Source organism: Trachemys scripta, chromosome 3 (assembly GCF_013100865.1).
Source record: "Trachemys scripta elegans isolate TJP31775 chromosome 3, CAS_Tse_1.0, whole genome shotgun sequence".
Classification (NCBI taxonomy): Eukaryota; Metazoa; Chordata; order Testudines; family Emydidae; genus Trachemys; species Trachemys scripta.
In genome coordinates, this window is record NC_048300.1 from 47,306,317 (window position 1) to 47,322,228 (window position 15,912).

The following is a 15,912-nucleotide window of genomic DNA, read 5'->3' on the forward strand; positions in this document are numbered from 1 at the left end:
ATTAATGACTTAGAAAAGAACATTCTCTTATCATCACTACAGGCCATATTCAAAAGGCTAATCTGTTCCCCACCCCCCCAATTCACTTTTATTCCAAGTAAAATATTTTGGATCAGATTAGGATTTATGTGAAAAAAATAGCAAATTAATTATTCTGGTAACTTCTGAATCAGTACTTTGCTATGACGAGATAGCAAAGGGGATAAGCAGATGAAGTCTCTCTCTATACTAGGATAGATGTACTTTAGATTTACATCTGTGATTGGTATATTGTTGCCATCAAGCAGAGTCTTGGGATACTTTTTAATACCTCTCTATACTATAGATCAAGAGGTTATACGTAGAAAATAAAAAATAATAAATAAATAAATTAATGGAGATATCCTATCTCCTAGAATTGGAAGGGACCTTGAAAGGTCATTGAGTCCAGCCCCCTGCCTTCACTAGCAGGACCAAATACTGATTTTGCCCCAGATCCCTAAGTGGCCCCCTCAAGGACTGAACTCATAACCCTGGGTTTAGCAGGCCAATGCTCAAACTGCTGAGCTATCCCTCCCCCCAGGTTAGTTAAACTAACAGTAATAATTTCTGATAACCCACTACCATCAGACCAGTCAAAGCTTTGGAAAAACCACCACACAGGCGGCATTTCTGAAGTATTTCCATTGTTTTAATTTATTAAAAATAAATAGCAAAATGTTGTATAGGGCATAGAAAAAAGCCTTACATGTTTCCATAAACCTTCCATCTTTCTAAACTTCCAGCACAACAATTCTGAAGTTAGTTACATCACATTCTAATTTCACTTTTTTTTGGGGGGGCGGGGGGGGGGGCAACTTTGTAATTTAAATACCCAAACAGATTTTGTTTTTCAATCTGCAAGAGCATACGTTCACTTTTAGGATAAGAGCTCTTATACCAAGTATCAGTGACAGAGCAGATTTGCAGGCTGTTATAAGGTGACATGGGCTTTTTTTTTTTAAACTTCCTATTGTAAGGACCAACAGCCGGTAACATCTACAGAAGTGCTTCAGTAAATTGAATAAGAAGAATTTTTATGCAATATCTGACCTCACTGGTGATTTCAGACCCAGAACTACAGTAAGATGTACTATTAATCAGGCAGCTTTGTGATCCATTTAAAAACGATTATCTGTGCTATTTTTTAATATTTCAAGATGCAAGAAGGCTATTCTTGTCAATAAAAATCTGAGGTGCAGAAACCTCTAACTTGGAACTACCTTATACTTGTTACCTGTGTATTTTAGTGATGATAATGTTGCCCCAATTTATGAATGTAACAGTCTCTCCCTCAGTCAAAGTCTCTGCATCTGCACCGTCAATCAGCACTTTGGAACTGTACCACACAGGCTTCAAGCCAACATCAGCATTCTGTGTATTAAGAAAAATTAAAAGTTGGTTATCATACAAGTTGACTGGCTTAGCTAACAGAGCTGAGTCCTGACACACTGCTCTATATGACTGTATTCAGAAAAGGAATTACAATACATATCATATACTAAAAGAGAATCATGATAACTAGAACAGGGAGAAGTTCTCTCCATAGGGCAAAAGGAGGGATGGGTCTGAGCAGTGTTGCCACTTTTACACAACTCACGATATTTCATGCTTTTCTTAAATCCCCAATTCCCAGAGTCATATGACTGCAGGAGAATCTTGGCTTTTATTAATAAAATGAGTTTCTAACCTCTGGGGTTGCAAAGAAAAGCTTGAAAATGTAACCCCAATGCATCCTGAAAGCTCCAAAGTCAAACAACATAACTCAAATGCAATATAGTCTAAAAAAAAGGTCACCCGATTTTTAGTCCACTCTTTATATTTTGGGGCCTATCATGATTTTTTAGAATTTGGGTTTTGCAATACTGTCAACAAGAGTTTTATTCCTTCCTTTCCCAAGACATGCCGTCTGCAAGGACAGAGATAAGGAGGAGATGAAATGTGGTAGCGAACAATTTCTCTTCTCCTGAGATCTGGCTCCATCTTTGGTCACAAGCAAAATGAGTTTAGGAGTCTAGATCAGGGGTGGGCAAACTTTTTGGCCAGAGGGCCACATCTGGGTTGGGAAATTGCCTGCAGGGCCATGACTGTAGGGCTGGGGCAGGGGATTGCGGTGCGGGAGGGAGTGCGGGATGTATGAGGGGGCTCAGGGCAGGGGTGCAGGGTACAGGAAGGGTTCGTGGTGCGGGCTCCAGCCCAGTGCCACTTATCTGGTGGAGCTCCGGGGTGGCAGTGGGGCTAAGACAGGCTTCCTGCCTGTCCTGGCCCCGTGCCGCTCCCGGAAGCGGGCAACATCATGTCCCTGTGGCCCCTGGCGGAGGGGGAACAGAGGGCTCTGGGCACTGCCCTCCCCTGCAGGTACCTCCCCGGAAGCTCCCATTGGCTGCGGTTCCCCGTTTCCAGCCAATCGGAGCTGCGGGGGGTGGTGCCTGGAGGCGAGGGCAGCGCACGGAGCCCTCTGTTCCCCCTCACCCAGGGGCCACAGGGACGTGGTGCTGGCCACTTCCAGCAGTGGCGCGGGGCCCGCAGCGCCACAGAGGTGGCAATCCTGCAAGCTGGATCCGACCCGCGGGCCGTAGTTTGCCCACCCCTGGTCTAGATCAGGGATCAGCAATGTTTGGCACGCAGCCTGCTAGGGTAAGCACCCTGGCAGAGCGGGCCAGGCTGGTTTGTTTACCTGCCATGTCCGCAGGTTCGGCCAATTGCGGCTCCCACTGGCCGCGGTTCGCTGTCCCAGGCCAATGGGGGCTGCGGGAAGTGGCGCGGGCCGAGGGATGGTCTAAATCATCTCCTGGTGGACACGCCATTAACAATTTTTAAATTAAGACTGAATTAGATTTTCTTTCTAGAAGATACGATCTAATAGAAGTTAATTCAGAGAAATATTATACAGGAGGTCAGAATAGATCACAATGGTCCCCTCTAGCCTTATAATGTATGAAAAGCACAGAGATGTCAAAGTCCCTACCTTGAGCTCATATTTTTAGTGCTAAATTGTAACACTAGACACTCCTCCTGGATCCCAGTTGATTGCTCTAACCTATGGTTAGCGTCAGTCTTCATGATCAGTACCATACAGTAGTTATTAAAAGACTACAAATACATGCACAACCTTTGGATGTTTGGCCACTTCTTTCATCTCATCTAGGGCTTCAGGAACGTTCACAGTGACCACTTCATCCTTCAGTAAAGCAGTATACCGAGGTGCCACTGGGTCTATGACCTACAGGAAATAGAAAGAAGATAATCATGACTATTGGGCAGTGTCAGAGCAAAAGATTACATGAAACAAAGTAAAGTGAAAATATAGGACTATTAAGTGGTATTCTTTGTGTTACTGCACTCGTTTGCCTTTTAATGCTACTTTTCAATGAAAGTTATAAAAGCAAGACAAACAAAAAAATATATAGTCAAAAGTGAGCAATCCTTAAGCAATTTTTCAGATCTTCCACAAAAAGGTCTATATTTAAACAGGCAAAATTGTTGATAGCAAACAGAAGCTGCAAATCTGGTACTATCATACAACAAGTAAACCTGAACTCAAATCAATGCTTCACTGGGAAGGAAGACAGTAGAGCTATATTGGTGTAGTTGTACTCTGTATAGAACTACTAAATCTGCCTGCTGGACCATTTTCTTTCTAGATAAATCCATTTTAAAACAACATATTGGATGCCGTATTTTAGCTACCACAGACCCTGATCCTATGTTCATTTCTCACAGACTCGGAGATAGCTTTGCCTGTGTAAGGAGTACCAGTTGGGTCTATAATATTAAGAAACACCATTTTAATACAGCAGCATTAGATCACTATAATAAGGCAATACCATAGTATTAAACTCGTGAGTTCCCCACAATCATGTCTTCTTGCCAAACTAGTTACCACCACAGCCTCTCCCTATATTTTTTTTTTTTTTATAAAGTCTGTTTTCACCCCCCTAGCACCACCTTTCATGGGGCCTCTTGAATCTCTTAAAACTTACTTTCATAAAACATTTGGAGGTGCTTAGAACAATACAGTACACACAAGGGGCAGTGGAGGGCTAGCAGGGAACAGTGGTAGATTAACTGGCAGGTGAGTTGGGTGCTAAACTAAATGAGTGCAAGTAAATATTTTTATGTTTATCCTTTCACTGCAACAGGAATGCACAACTAAACAGCAATTTTACAAGTAAACAGTTTGTCAACCTATTTTATACCCAAATTGCTCGGCACTAGCAAGTATGAGAGTGCTTTGGATTCAGAAGTCATACATTTATCAGTGAGTCAGTATATGTGGAAGCCAAGCCCTTAAGGTGTTTCAGACAGATGTAATAGGAAATGGCTTGTTAAGGTACCTCAACATCTAGAGGCCTTATATGCGTCTGTATGATTTAATAACTAATACACATAATTTTACAATTAAGGTTATAATTTGTTTTCACTGTTATAACCATGCCCTTTGTTTTAATAATTCAGTACAATACTTCCCCAGGTGACTGTCTTTACAATGTAACAGCATAATAAGAGCTCTCTGCCTGCAGAGATCTTTTATATCAAACTGGGAAATGTATAGGAACAATTTCTGCCCTCGTTTATATTATTGACTCCAATGCAACTGCACAGATAGAGGATGACAGAATTTGGCTGATAAATATGGTGCTACCTAAGGAGCAGGAGTTTCAAGACACTTAATTAAAAAATTGTTTTAAATATATTATCAACTCCCCATATTTTTAAAATCCACTACTCAAAAAAGTTATTAGTATTTATGCAGCAACAAAAAGAACCAATTGATAATCCTTTATATAACACCAAATGGACCAAATACAAAAGGTAGGAAGGTATACAAGACACATGCCAGACAACCAAATACTACTTAAATGAAGAGATCTGCAGTAAGGCCTCAGCAAAAACAAGCAGGAATCCCAATGCAAGAGTTACAGGCATTCACACAAGTTATACAGCCAGCATTCTAATGATTCGCCTTATTATAGTGTCCAAGCATTCACTGCCAAGAAGCAACTAACCATATTAAGATGCAGTATTCCTTATTTGACACTCGGCTAAAAAACATCAAAAAGGGCTACCTAATATATATATATATATATATTCATTCAAGCACAGGAAATACACAAGCCCTCAATACTTTCACTCCAGAAAGGAAAACTGGACAACATGAATTGACTGGAATAGAGTTTCCATCTATTTTGACAAATAAGTCAAAACAGAACTGGGCAGGATTTTAAAAACAGGAATAATGCATTTTAAATGGATTTGTGCAGCTCTTATTACCTAAGCAAACGTGATTGTGCTATGAAGCTGCATAACGATGGCTTATGCTAAGTATGCTTACGGTACTGTAAGCCATGTGCTAAGGCAAAAGAAGCATTAAGTAATACCTTCTTACAGATAGCTCGCAGCTTGAAAGCAGAAAAATGAAATGCAGAGTTTTCAGATCAGATTCACAAAAAGTATCATTACCTTTCTGCATAGTTCTAAGTAAAACAACTCAATATTGGTTTGGCAAGTCAATATGTGCTAGCCCATGTTAGAAGGAGGAGACATTCCATTTTCCTGAAAACGTGCCAGATGATGCAATATATTTTAAAAATTGCTACTCTTTATGATGAGCACTCCAGTGAACAGTGGATTCACTACATAACTCAGGGAAGAGGATACCAAGAAGAAACGGCATCAAACTAATACAAGCATGTACCTTTTTGTTAAATGACCAAATTTTATCCCATTCCATGTTGACAACAGATCGGGAGGAGCCCTGGAAGGCAAGATTAACAAACAAATAATCTTGAATATTATTCTTAATGTTGTAGAATCACAATATAAATGCTAAGCATGTTTACCAAAAGTAACAATGTGCATTTTTCAGCTTAATCCTCATCTTACAAAATAAACATTAAGGGCCCATTGCTGCCACAATCTCGATCCAAACTTCCATTGATATCAATGGGAGTTCAACACACTACAAGCTCAAAATCTTGCAGACCCATACAATTTTAAACAAGGGGCTGCTCAAATGCATATATGGAAGCAGGACTGGGACCTAAGCCATGAGAGGAATGAGTCTTCAAAAGGACAAAATCTTGGCAGAGTGGCAATAAATATGGTGAGCTTTCAGTTGAAGCATTTGTTTCCAAGTTTACAATCAGACTCCAAGAATAAGAGGAAGAAGGGAAAGACAACACTCACCTGTGCAGCAATAAACTGTTTTAGTCCTTCAACAGTCATGCCTCTTCTCAGCACACCACGCACAGTGGGAAATCTTGGATCATCCCTGCCAGAAAGAGGAAAAAAGTTGAGAGGTTCATTCAGTATCTACTATTATGCATTTAATTCTGTTAACAGGCGATAAAGTTCTGATTTTTTAATATCTGTGTAAATCACAGTTTCAAGAAAAAAAAACGTTTGTATTTTGCTTATGTGAATTTAGTGCTGGGTGAAAGTGGCTAGCCTGACAGCCCAGGAGACTAAACTTCTCTATCTATGTACAGTTCTAATACAGACTTTCCCTTGCTGCGTACCAGCATTCCTGAACACTAACTTGGGATGGGAAACCAACTCTTAGTGACAGGAGCTCTTTTCCACATCCATTCAATCCTTGGTGTATCTGTCAAGAATTGAAGAGGTACCAGTTACGTGTCCCCATCGCAAGTCAATACTATGTATTGGGGAGTAAGATGTGCTATCCTGCCCCCTCCTTCCCTTTGGATCTAAAACCATTCTTTGCCCCTCCTATGCCCCTCCTATGCCAAAGTTTGGAACTTCCAGCTTTCTTCCTGTATCTTATTTAAGTTTCAAATTGGGGGTGGGGAAAAGCTGGTAGTACTCAACTCCCCCCATAAAATAAATTCTGCCCATGTGAGTCACCAAATGAGACACTGCTCACAGTATATTGTGTAAATGTTCAAAATACTCAAGATAAATGGGGCAATTCAGATCTCAGATACTGCTCAGGCTCTCTGCAGACTCAAACATCTCTGCATCAGTTAACACCAAAAACAAACTGTTTCTTCACAGATTCTGGAGAACAAGATACCAGCTTCGGAAAGGTGCTAGTACACTGTCACGCACCAGCTCAATCTGAGCCCTGATTTATTTAAGATCCTTTTGTTGTCACCCACTTTCCTAAGTTCAAATACGTAGGTCTGAACAGTGCTAGGCTTGGAAGGGCACCGGAAACAATGGAACCAACCCAACTGGTACTACAGTTTTAATATTTAATATATTATATTAATATTTTGCCCTCCTAAATCACTTTTTATCTGTAAGTTAATACAAAGAAACTGCCATACTTGAGCAGCAAACCAATGTCTATGTAGTTCAATCTCCAGTCTCCAACAGTGCCTAGCATCAGATGCTTCAGAAGACATAATCCTGCAGTGTGTAGTTATGGGATAACCTGACACACACCCCTACCCCCCCCGCAGGAAAAAAAAGTTTCCTCCCTCCATCATTAGGAGGTAAATTACCTCCTAACAGTTTATGCATTTAAACTGGAGGGTTTAATTCCTTCCAAAGCTAGTTTTTTATTTTATTTTATTTACTATTCATTTAAATATACTTGTTATCCATATAATTATTTAATCCTTTTTTCAACCCTGTTATCCTCTCAGGCTCAAAGATATCTTGTGGCAACAAGATCAGGTCTAATCGTACGCTGAGAGTATTTTCTTCTATCAGTTTTGCTACCTTGCAAGTCCATTGAATGCTCACCTGTACTTTTATGGGAAAGGGGGAATAAAAGTTCCCAATCTACCTTCTTTGTACCATTCATTATGCATTTATTTTATTCCGCTGTCTTATTTGTCTCTTCTCTAAAATAAACAAGTTTGGAAGACTCGGCACTTCCCACTAAGTAAAAAGGTGCTCAACATTCTCTCAGTCAGGGCATTTTAATGTCTGAATCTCTATTAAGAAGTCTAACTTTAGGTACCCATTTTTTGAAAATTTTGACCTGTGTGCTTTATGGGGGTAAAAAAAAGTGTCCCGATTTTATAGCAGTAGAAACTGAAGCAGAGCAAGGCAATACTAGTATATTTCTTGTCCTGGAAACACAAGCATGATGGTTAACTTGTAAACCCCAACAAAATTCCCCTCCTCCCCCGATTTGGCTTGCTTCATAGAAGACTGAAAAAAAAGAGGAAATGTGCCGTAGACATTTCTGAGACGTCTACACACTTGGCATTTAAGTGCCAAGAAAACTAAGAGAAGAGAACCTGCAAGCTATAGGTGAAAAAAGTTAGTATCTGTTTAACCAAAGAAAAGTGGATGCATGCATTCTATGATTTCCTTTAGGAATAGCATACATGTGTGATTGTATTTCTGCTATCGCAGCAATTGTATGTATACAAACGTACCATCCATCTACCAGCCCTTCATTGACAAACCAGGTGAGCTTTCTTTTAGATAGCACAGTGTTGTTGAGGTTTAGACGACTGTACTCCCAGATGTATGGCTTCCTTATGCCCAAGGCTTCAATGATCCAGTAGAACTGCTCGTCTCTGTCATGGTATTCTGTTGTTCTTAATGCATGTGTGACACCTTCAATACTGTCAACAATGGGGCAGGCAAAGTCATATGTAGGATAAACACTAAAAAGAAAGAAGAGCTGAAATTAATAAGCCAGGAAAATAATATACATAGTTTAACTGCATCTGAAAACCATATCCATAAAATTAAATACTACTCCGTATTTTATAATCACTCAAAAATCCTTAAAATGGTCACCAGAACTCCGTCAAGAATTAGTTAAAACAGCACATCTGATACTGAGCTCTTCTATTAAAAAAAGACCCAAACAAATTAAAATATATTAAATGACATTTTATAAGCAAAGGCAAAGCTATCAAATAATTCAATCCCTCAATATTAAAAAAAAAAAAAATCAAGAAAAAATTTTCAACACCTAAATTTCCCCTACATCTTGTACCAATATGTATCATCAAAAAGATATCCATGTTCAGGCCATAGTTTAAACTTCAACAATCAGAGATTACTACAACAGAGGCAGTGATTTGTCAATTACAAGTGTGTACATCATGCCTGTTTTAAATGCATTTCTACCAAGAGCCAAAGCCACCATTTTAGTTCAACATCCATATCAAGTCAACATTTCCCATCTGTTGAAGCTATAGCAGTGGAAAGAGCGGGTGGAAACAGGTGGAATAAACTATAGTGTTCTGCAAATAGTCTTAATTCAATGCACATGAAGTAACTCTTCATAGTGCATGAAAAGAATAGTTGCTATGAACGCGCAGTTGCCCCTCACCTAAATAGGTCAAGGACACCACTTCACACTAAAGATTAACCTTCAAAGTTCTTTAAATTGAGAGATTAAGTAAAAACAAAATCCAATTGTTTGGCTGCTTGTAAAATAGGCAGTCAAAATGGTTTGCCAAGATTTCTTAAGAAAAATGGTACTCATCACATGTGGAGAGAATTTTTTTTTTTTTTTATGGCCCACCTTACAAAGACATGAGAATAGGGACCTGTTATAGAATTTTCATCAGTGGATACTATTATGAAATGCTGGCAAGAGCTCACGTTTTAAAAATCTTCTGAAGAAGTTGTGTCGTTTCTACAAGAAGATTAGCTACACACTCTGGTTGAGAAAATGCAAGCAACTCCCAGGTAGTTAAAAAAGAAACCTGCTGAAGAGTAGAAAAGAAGCATACCAAGGTCAATATTAATAGAAAGTGAACGTACTTGTAGTTACTTGCAGTGCGTGGGTGTGGTTGGTTTTTGCAACGATAAAGGGTTGGGTCTCTCATACACCCATTGTTACTATTCATGTCTATTTTTGCTCGTAGACAACACATTTGTCCACATTCTGTTCCCTTTTTCATTTCTTCCCACATTTGTAGATTCTTCTCAACAGCTACCAAACAAAAAAATTTAATACTTTAAGTTACCTAAGGTATTTCTGACCAGTTTCCAGCACCATATTTTGTTACTGACATTGTCAAACATCAGAGTTATTGCTGCATGTGTTTAGATCCAATATCAAACAGTGCAGTATTCCTCACACACTGGTAGGTGAGAGTAAGACTGTACAGCACACACGCATTGTGAACATACATAGATGTAATAAACAGGTGTGTAACAACAAGCGTCTTGTGTCTTTTAATCTTGAAGGGCACAGCGCTGAGGACCTCAGTGTTCCTACTGGCTTGTTAAGTATTCACAGTATACAATTAAATCTAAAGATAGGTGGGATGATTAACAATAGAATGAAAAGATTATATTCCATTGACAAAGATAACAGGGTCAGGAGAAGAGCCATAAAGCATCTTACAGTTATTTCTGTGTTTAGATTCTATTCTCTGCTCACGCTCCATTTTCATTTGTTCTGCAGGAGTATCATCCACGTACGCCTTCCCTTCTTGAATAAGCTTCTCAGCATATTTCATTATAGTTTCAAAGTGATCTGAGGTATATGTAAATTGATCTGGTTTGATGTGCAGCATCGCAACGTCTTCCAGGATAACCTGCAAAGAACTATACTGTAATATTCATACATGCAGACAAGCTTTCTAACTCTATGCCAAGCTCCTTCCGAGTTTTAAAGTCTCCATTTGCCAAAGGCAGCAGTAAGAACCATTAACACACAATGGCACACATGAAAATCAACTGGCTCATTAATTCATAGTACTGAAGTTATCAAAGGGATACATAGGTAGTGATTGCTATAGGGCAGGAGAATGAGATCAGCTCCTCCACGGGAGGGTGGGACAAGAAAGTGAGAGAAAAACTGGCAACAAGTTCTTCTTGTTGTACATTTAATAGAGCAGGGGTGGAGAACCCTTTTTCTATCAGGGGCCACTGACTCACAGAAAATAAATCAGTCGTGGGCCACACAGCCCCACGGTGGAGCGCAGAGGCTCGGGGTTTCCCCCTACAGCAGAGCAAGCCAGCGCTCGCTGCTCCAGCCCCGCAAGAGGGCAGGGGTGGAGGCGGCTTCCCCTAGGTTCCTGGGTGGGGCCAGAAATGAGGGGTTCAGGGTGCAGGAGAGGGCTCTGGACTGGGGTGGAGGGGTTGGGCTGCAGGAGGGGGTGTGGGCTCTAGGGTGGTGCTGGGGATGAGGGGTTTGGGGTACAGGAGGGGACTCTGTGCTGGGGCCAAAGAGTTTAGAGTGGGGGAGCAGGCTCACGGCAGGGGTGCAGGAGGAGGTTCTGGGTACAGGCTCCAGGAGGGGGGTGGGGGTTTAGGGTCTGGGAGGGAGTTAGGGTGCAGGAGGGGGTCCAATCTGGGGCAGGGGGGATCAGGGTGTGGCTCCAGCTGGGCGGTGCTCACCTCCGGTGGCTCCCGGTTGGCAGTGCAGCAGTGCTAAGGCAGGCTCCCTGCCTACCCTGGCTCTGCACTGCTCCCAGAAAGGAGGGACTAGGAGGCTTTGCACGCTGCCCGCAGGTGCTACCCCCACAGCTCCCATTGGCTGGGAATCACAGCCAACGGCAGCTGCGGAGCTGGCCTTGGGGGCAGTGTGCGGATTTCTCTGATCGCCCCTGCTCCTAGGGGCCACAGGGACATGCCGGTCACTTCCAGGAGCTTGTGGAGCCGACTGGACTTTTAACGGCCTGGCAACCCCAGCTTCCCCCTGCATGGGGCGGGAGGGGGCGAGGCTTGAGGCTTCCGGCCCACGGCACGGAGACTTGCCATGGGCCGGAGGAAATAAAGCAGTGGGCCAGATCCAGCCTGCAGGCCAGAGGGTCCCCATCCCTGTAATAGAGTGAGAATAGTCCAAGCCTCAAAACCCTCCTATATGATGATGAAACCTGAGACTGGAAGTGGTAGGAAATCATACAGATTCCTCCCTTTCTTTCACTTCATGGATGCCACAAATAGTGAAAAGGTGGCAGCAAGAATAAATTATTAAAAAGGTTTAAACCGCTTCGGTAGTATTGGACACCTAGGAAATTTCTTAGTGCGGATTTGGGATTTTTGTCACAGAAAAGTTATGGTCACTGAAGCCAGTTGTATTTAAGATTACAAAAGCTTTTAAAGTAGTACCATGATTGCCATTTGTGATTAGGTCAAGAAACATAGTAGAGTCTATTAACCAACTTACAACAGATTTACATGGATTTAATACAGATTATAAATACTAGGGGAGGGGCAAGAAAGAATGGGGAAATCATAGAATAATTAGGCTACTGGACCAAAAGCTCTTTGGTTTTTAAGGCAAACATGGGATGGCTTAGAAGAGTTTTCATGCAAAGTTAAATACTACTGTTGTACAGAGCCACCCCTGAAGTAGCAAGCCTGCCTAACGTTCTAATTTTGAATTGATTTCTCCAATGAATGGCTTCCACTGTTCTCTTACTGTACCTTTTCAAAGTCTTCTTTTTCTTTTTCAGGATTTGTGTCATCAAACCTCATGATGAGTTTTCCTTTAAAGTTAACCTGGTAATGCTGATTTAGCAGAGCAGCTTTTGCATGACCAATATGTAAGTAACTAAAAATAAAGACATTTCAGAAAACAAAGTTAATGTGGCAGCAGATTAATTTACATTTCTTTTGTAGGATATAGTCTGTTGGGATCTAAGGGGGAAATGGAGAATAGGCTAAAACTTAAAACAAATCAACCACCAAAAGCTATTTTATATTTATTGAAATATTGAACACTTACTAAAGCAATTTAATATTATATATAGATATGTAGTATATAACACCATCTGTTAGATTTTATATCTCAAAGCTAGGACTTCATAATGCACCTGAAGATATGACTAATGCTAAAACAGTTTATAATGTTGCAGAGTAGTTTTAGTGTACACTGAATTTGATTTTAACTTGAACAACACTGCTCTATAGCCAAAATGTTTCTGAAATAAATGTAGTCAAACTTTACTAATTCTGGGTCACTGAGAACGAAAATGATGCTTAAAAATTGTTGATTGGCTCTAGTTTTCAAGATATGCTATTGGGTCAGTATATACGACCCTTGACTTGGGAATGGCGGAGGATAAGTGAGTTCTAAACGGAAGGGATCAATTTAAACCAGAAATGACTAAAATACATCTTTGACTGGATCTATGAATAAATCTATGACTGGGTTTGGACAGTATTTGCTTTTCAGGCAAAACAATGAATGATGCAATCTGAAGCTGGTATTGCATCATACATGAGATGAATTGCATGATATTATTCCTAGAAGTCATGGATGATGCAATCGTAACGAAGCTTACATCACTCTGCTGAATAAATTGCTCTATATCAGCTCTAGAAATCATACAGTGTCGTGCTCTCTTATTTGTCAGTGTTTGATTTTGCAAAGGGACACATTTCTGTTTAGCCAAAGTGAGCAGAGATGCCTCGTACTTGTGTGAACAGTGCAGATAACTTCTGCTATGTTTGTGGTGAAGTGACTTTTGCATCACAAAAGCGCAGTATAACCACTATGGTTAAGAAAGCCTATCACCTTTATTCTGGCTGCAAAATTGGGACAAGAGGTGGGCCCCACACATATGCTGCAACACTTGTGCAACAAATCTTCACCAGTGGTTGAACAGGAAAAGGAAATCTATGCCTTTTGCAGTGCCAATGATTTGGAGAGAGCCAACAGATCATACCAGCAATTGTTACTTCTGCATGGTGCCTCCAGTTGGGAAAGGTGTGTCAAAGAAGAAAAAGTGGACTGTGCATTATCCAAACATTCCATCAGCTATACGCCCAGTACCCCACGGAGAAGGACTGCCGGTTCCTGCTGCACCAGAATCATTCTCACTTGAGTCAGATGAGGAAGAGAAAGAGGATGAAACTTTTGGTCCTGAACCATAAATGTCACAGGATCCACAAATTCTACCATCCTCCTCCTCTGAACCACACCTCATAACACAAGGTGAACTGAATGACCTTGTCAGGGATTTGGAACTACCCAAGAGTAAGGCAGAGCTGTTGGGCTCCAGACTACAGCAGTGGAATCTCCTGGCAGGTGATGTTAGGGTTTCCATGTTCCGTGACCGTCAAAAGGATCTTGTCCCATTCTTCTTCATGGAAGGTGATCTTGTAGCCTGCAACAACATCGATGGTGTGATGGCAGCCCTCAACATCGTTCACGATCCAGATGAGTGGAGACTGTTCATTGATTCATCGAAGACGAGTCTTAAAGCTGTTTTACTGCATAATGGCAATGTTTTGCCATCAATTCCAGTTGGTCATGCAGTCCATATGAAGGAAACCTATGACAACATGAAACAACTTTTGAGGTGCATAAACTATGACCAACATCAGTGGCAGCTTTGTGGCGATTTGAAGGTTGTTGCTCTCTTGCTTGGTCTGCAGACTGGATACACAAACTACTGCTGTTTTCTCTGCGAATGGGATAGTCGTGCAAGAGATTCCCACTACATCAAGAAAGATTGGCCACTCCGACAGTCATTGGAGCCTGGGGGGAAAAGTGTTCAGCATCCACCACTTGTTGAATCAAGGAAGATTTTATTACCACCCTTACACATCAAGCTGAGTCTGATGAAGAACTTTGTCAATGCCACTAACAAAACACAAGCAGCTTTCAAGTACCTCCGTGGAAAATTTCCAAGGTTAAGTGAAGCTAAGATAAAGGAAGGAGTCTTTGCTGGTCCTCGGATTCGTGAACTTCTTCGAGATGATGCATTTGACCATGCACTGCGTGGCAAGGAAAAGACGGCATGGAAAGCCTTCCAGTTAGTGGCAATAAATCTTCTCGGAAACAACAAGGCAGACAACTACAGGTTGTTGGTGGAAAACCTCCTCAAGGCATACAAAAGCCTTAGTTGCGACATGTCACTAAAGATACATTTTTTGCACTCTCATCTAGATTTTTTTCCACCAAACTGCGGAGCAGTGAGCGACGAGCACGGCGAGCGATTTCACCAGGCCATTGCAACAATGGAGAAATGCTATCAGGGCAAATGGAGCCCATCAATGCTTGCAGACTATTGCTGGACAGTGACAAGAGATGCTCCATTTAATGAATACAAGAGACAAGCCAAGAAGCACCGAGTAGATACTGAATAGGACTAAACTATGTACAGAATAGTTTTTTGCCTTTTGTTTCATAATAAATTTGATTTATATACCCTTTTGCTGATTTTTAAAGTGTTACATAAACAGGACAGGTGAAATATCATCATGTAAAGCAACCATAAACACATGAAAAGACCTAGGTTTACAATTTATGATTAAAACTCTACTATCTACACAATATACATAGACATAAAATGTAAAAACTTTAAATATCTTAGAAACAGTAGCCAATCATTTGTTTTAATTGTCATATTTGAATTCAGCACATCAATATACATAATAAATAGCAAATTTTATCTCTGAAGCAGACTTCTCAAAAATTGTAGACCAGGGTAATAAAAAGCTAATCTTTTTAAAATTATTGGCATTTTAAAGAGTTCACAACATCCTGAAACACTTGCACTGAGTAACTGTCAGAACACTGGGGAATTCAGATGGGTTAGTGAATTCCATCATACGGTAGCAGAGGTACCCAAGAACTTGGATAAATCCAAATCCACAAAAGTGTATGAACTGTTACTTCTACAAATTATTTCATTTTTCCAGAAGTTTACACATGGCAGTGGGGATTCTCCCCCTCAGAATACCCTATAGATTCCAAAAACCAAACTATTTTCTTGTATGGTTCTCTCATCCACACCATTTGTAAAATTACATGCATATACAATATATTAGTAGTACTCAAATAGCATGATTTATATCTGATTATCAGAATGAGAAACAGTACTTCAAAGTCTGAAACAAGTCATAAGATGCTGGCTAACGAGCCTACAGAAAAAATGCCTTAAACAGCAATTTTAAACTTTATCAAATCCATCTAAGAGGAAATGGGACATTGAAAGTAACTGGAAAACAACATTTTATGGAGTTGGTGATGATACTTTTAGTGCT

The 15,912-nt window shown here is 40.6% G+C and overlaps 1 protein-coding gene across 5 annotated transcripts in view; it reads right to left on the minus strand.

The window, feature by feature from the left end:
- The window catches only part of EPRS1 (glutamyl-prolyl-tRNA synthetase 1), a 68,957-nt gene that overhangs the window by 36,482 nt on the left and 16,563 nt on the right, over positions 1-15,912 (minus strand). For 3 of the 5 annotated variants that reach the window (XM_034764609.1, XM_034764611.1, XM_034764612.1), the window contains exons 7-15: positions 12,343-12,469; positions 10,313-10,505; positions 9,724-9,895; positions 8,376-8,609; positions 6,208-6,292; positions 5,717-5,776; positions 5,400-5,420; positions 3,131-3,241; positions 1,256-1,392 (exon numbers count right to left, since the gene is read on the minus strand). In XM_034764609.1, coding sequence (XP_034620500.1) covers positions 1,256-1,392; positions 3,131-3,241; positions 5,400-5,420; positions 5,717-5,776; positions 6,208-6,292; positions 8,376-8,609; positions 9,724-9,895; positions 10,313-10,505; positions 12,343-12,469 — 1,140 coding nt within the window. The remainder of the gene's footprint in view (positions 1-1,255; positions 1,393-3,130; positions 3,242-5,399; positions 5,421-5,716; positions 5,777-6,207; positions 6,293-8,375; positions 8,610-9,723; positions 9,896-10,312; positions 10,506-12,342; positions 12,470-15,912) is intronic. The other 2 variants (XM_034764610.1, XM_034764613.1) reach the window with 1 other exon arrangement.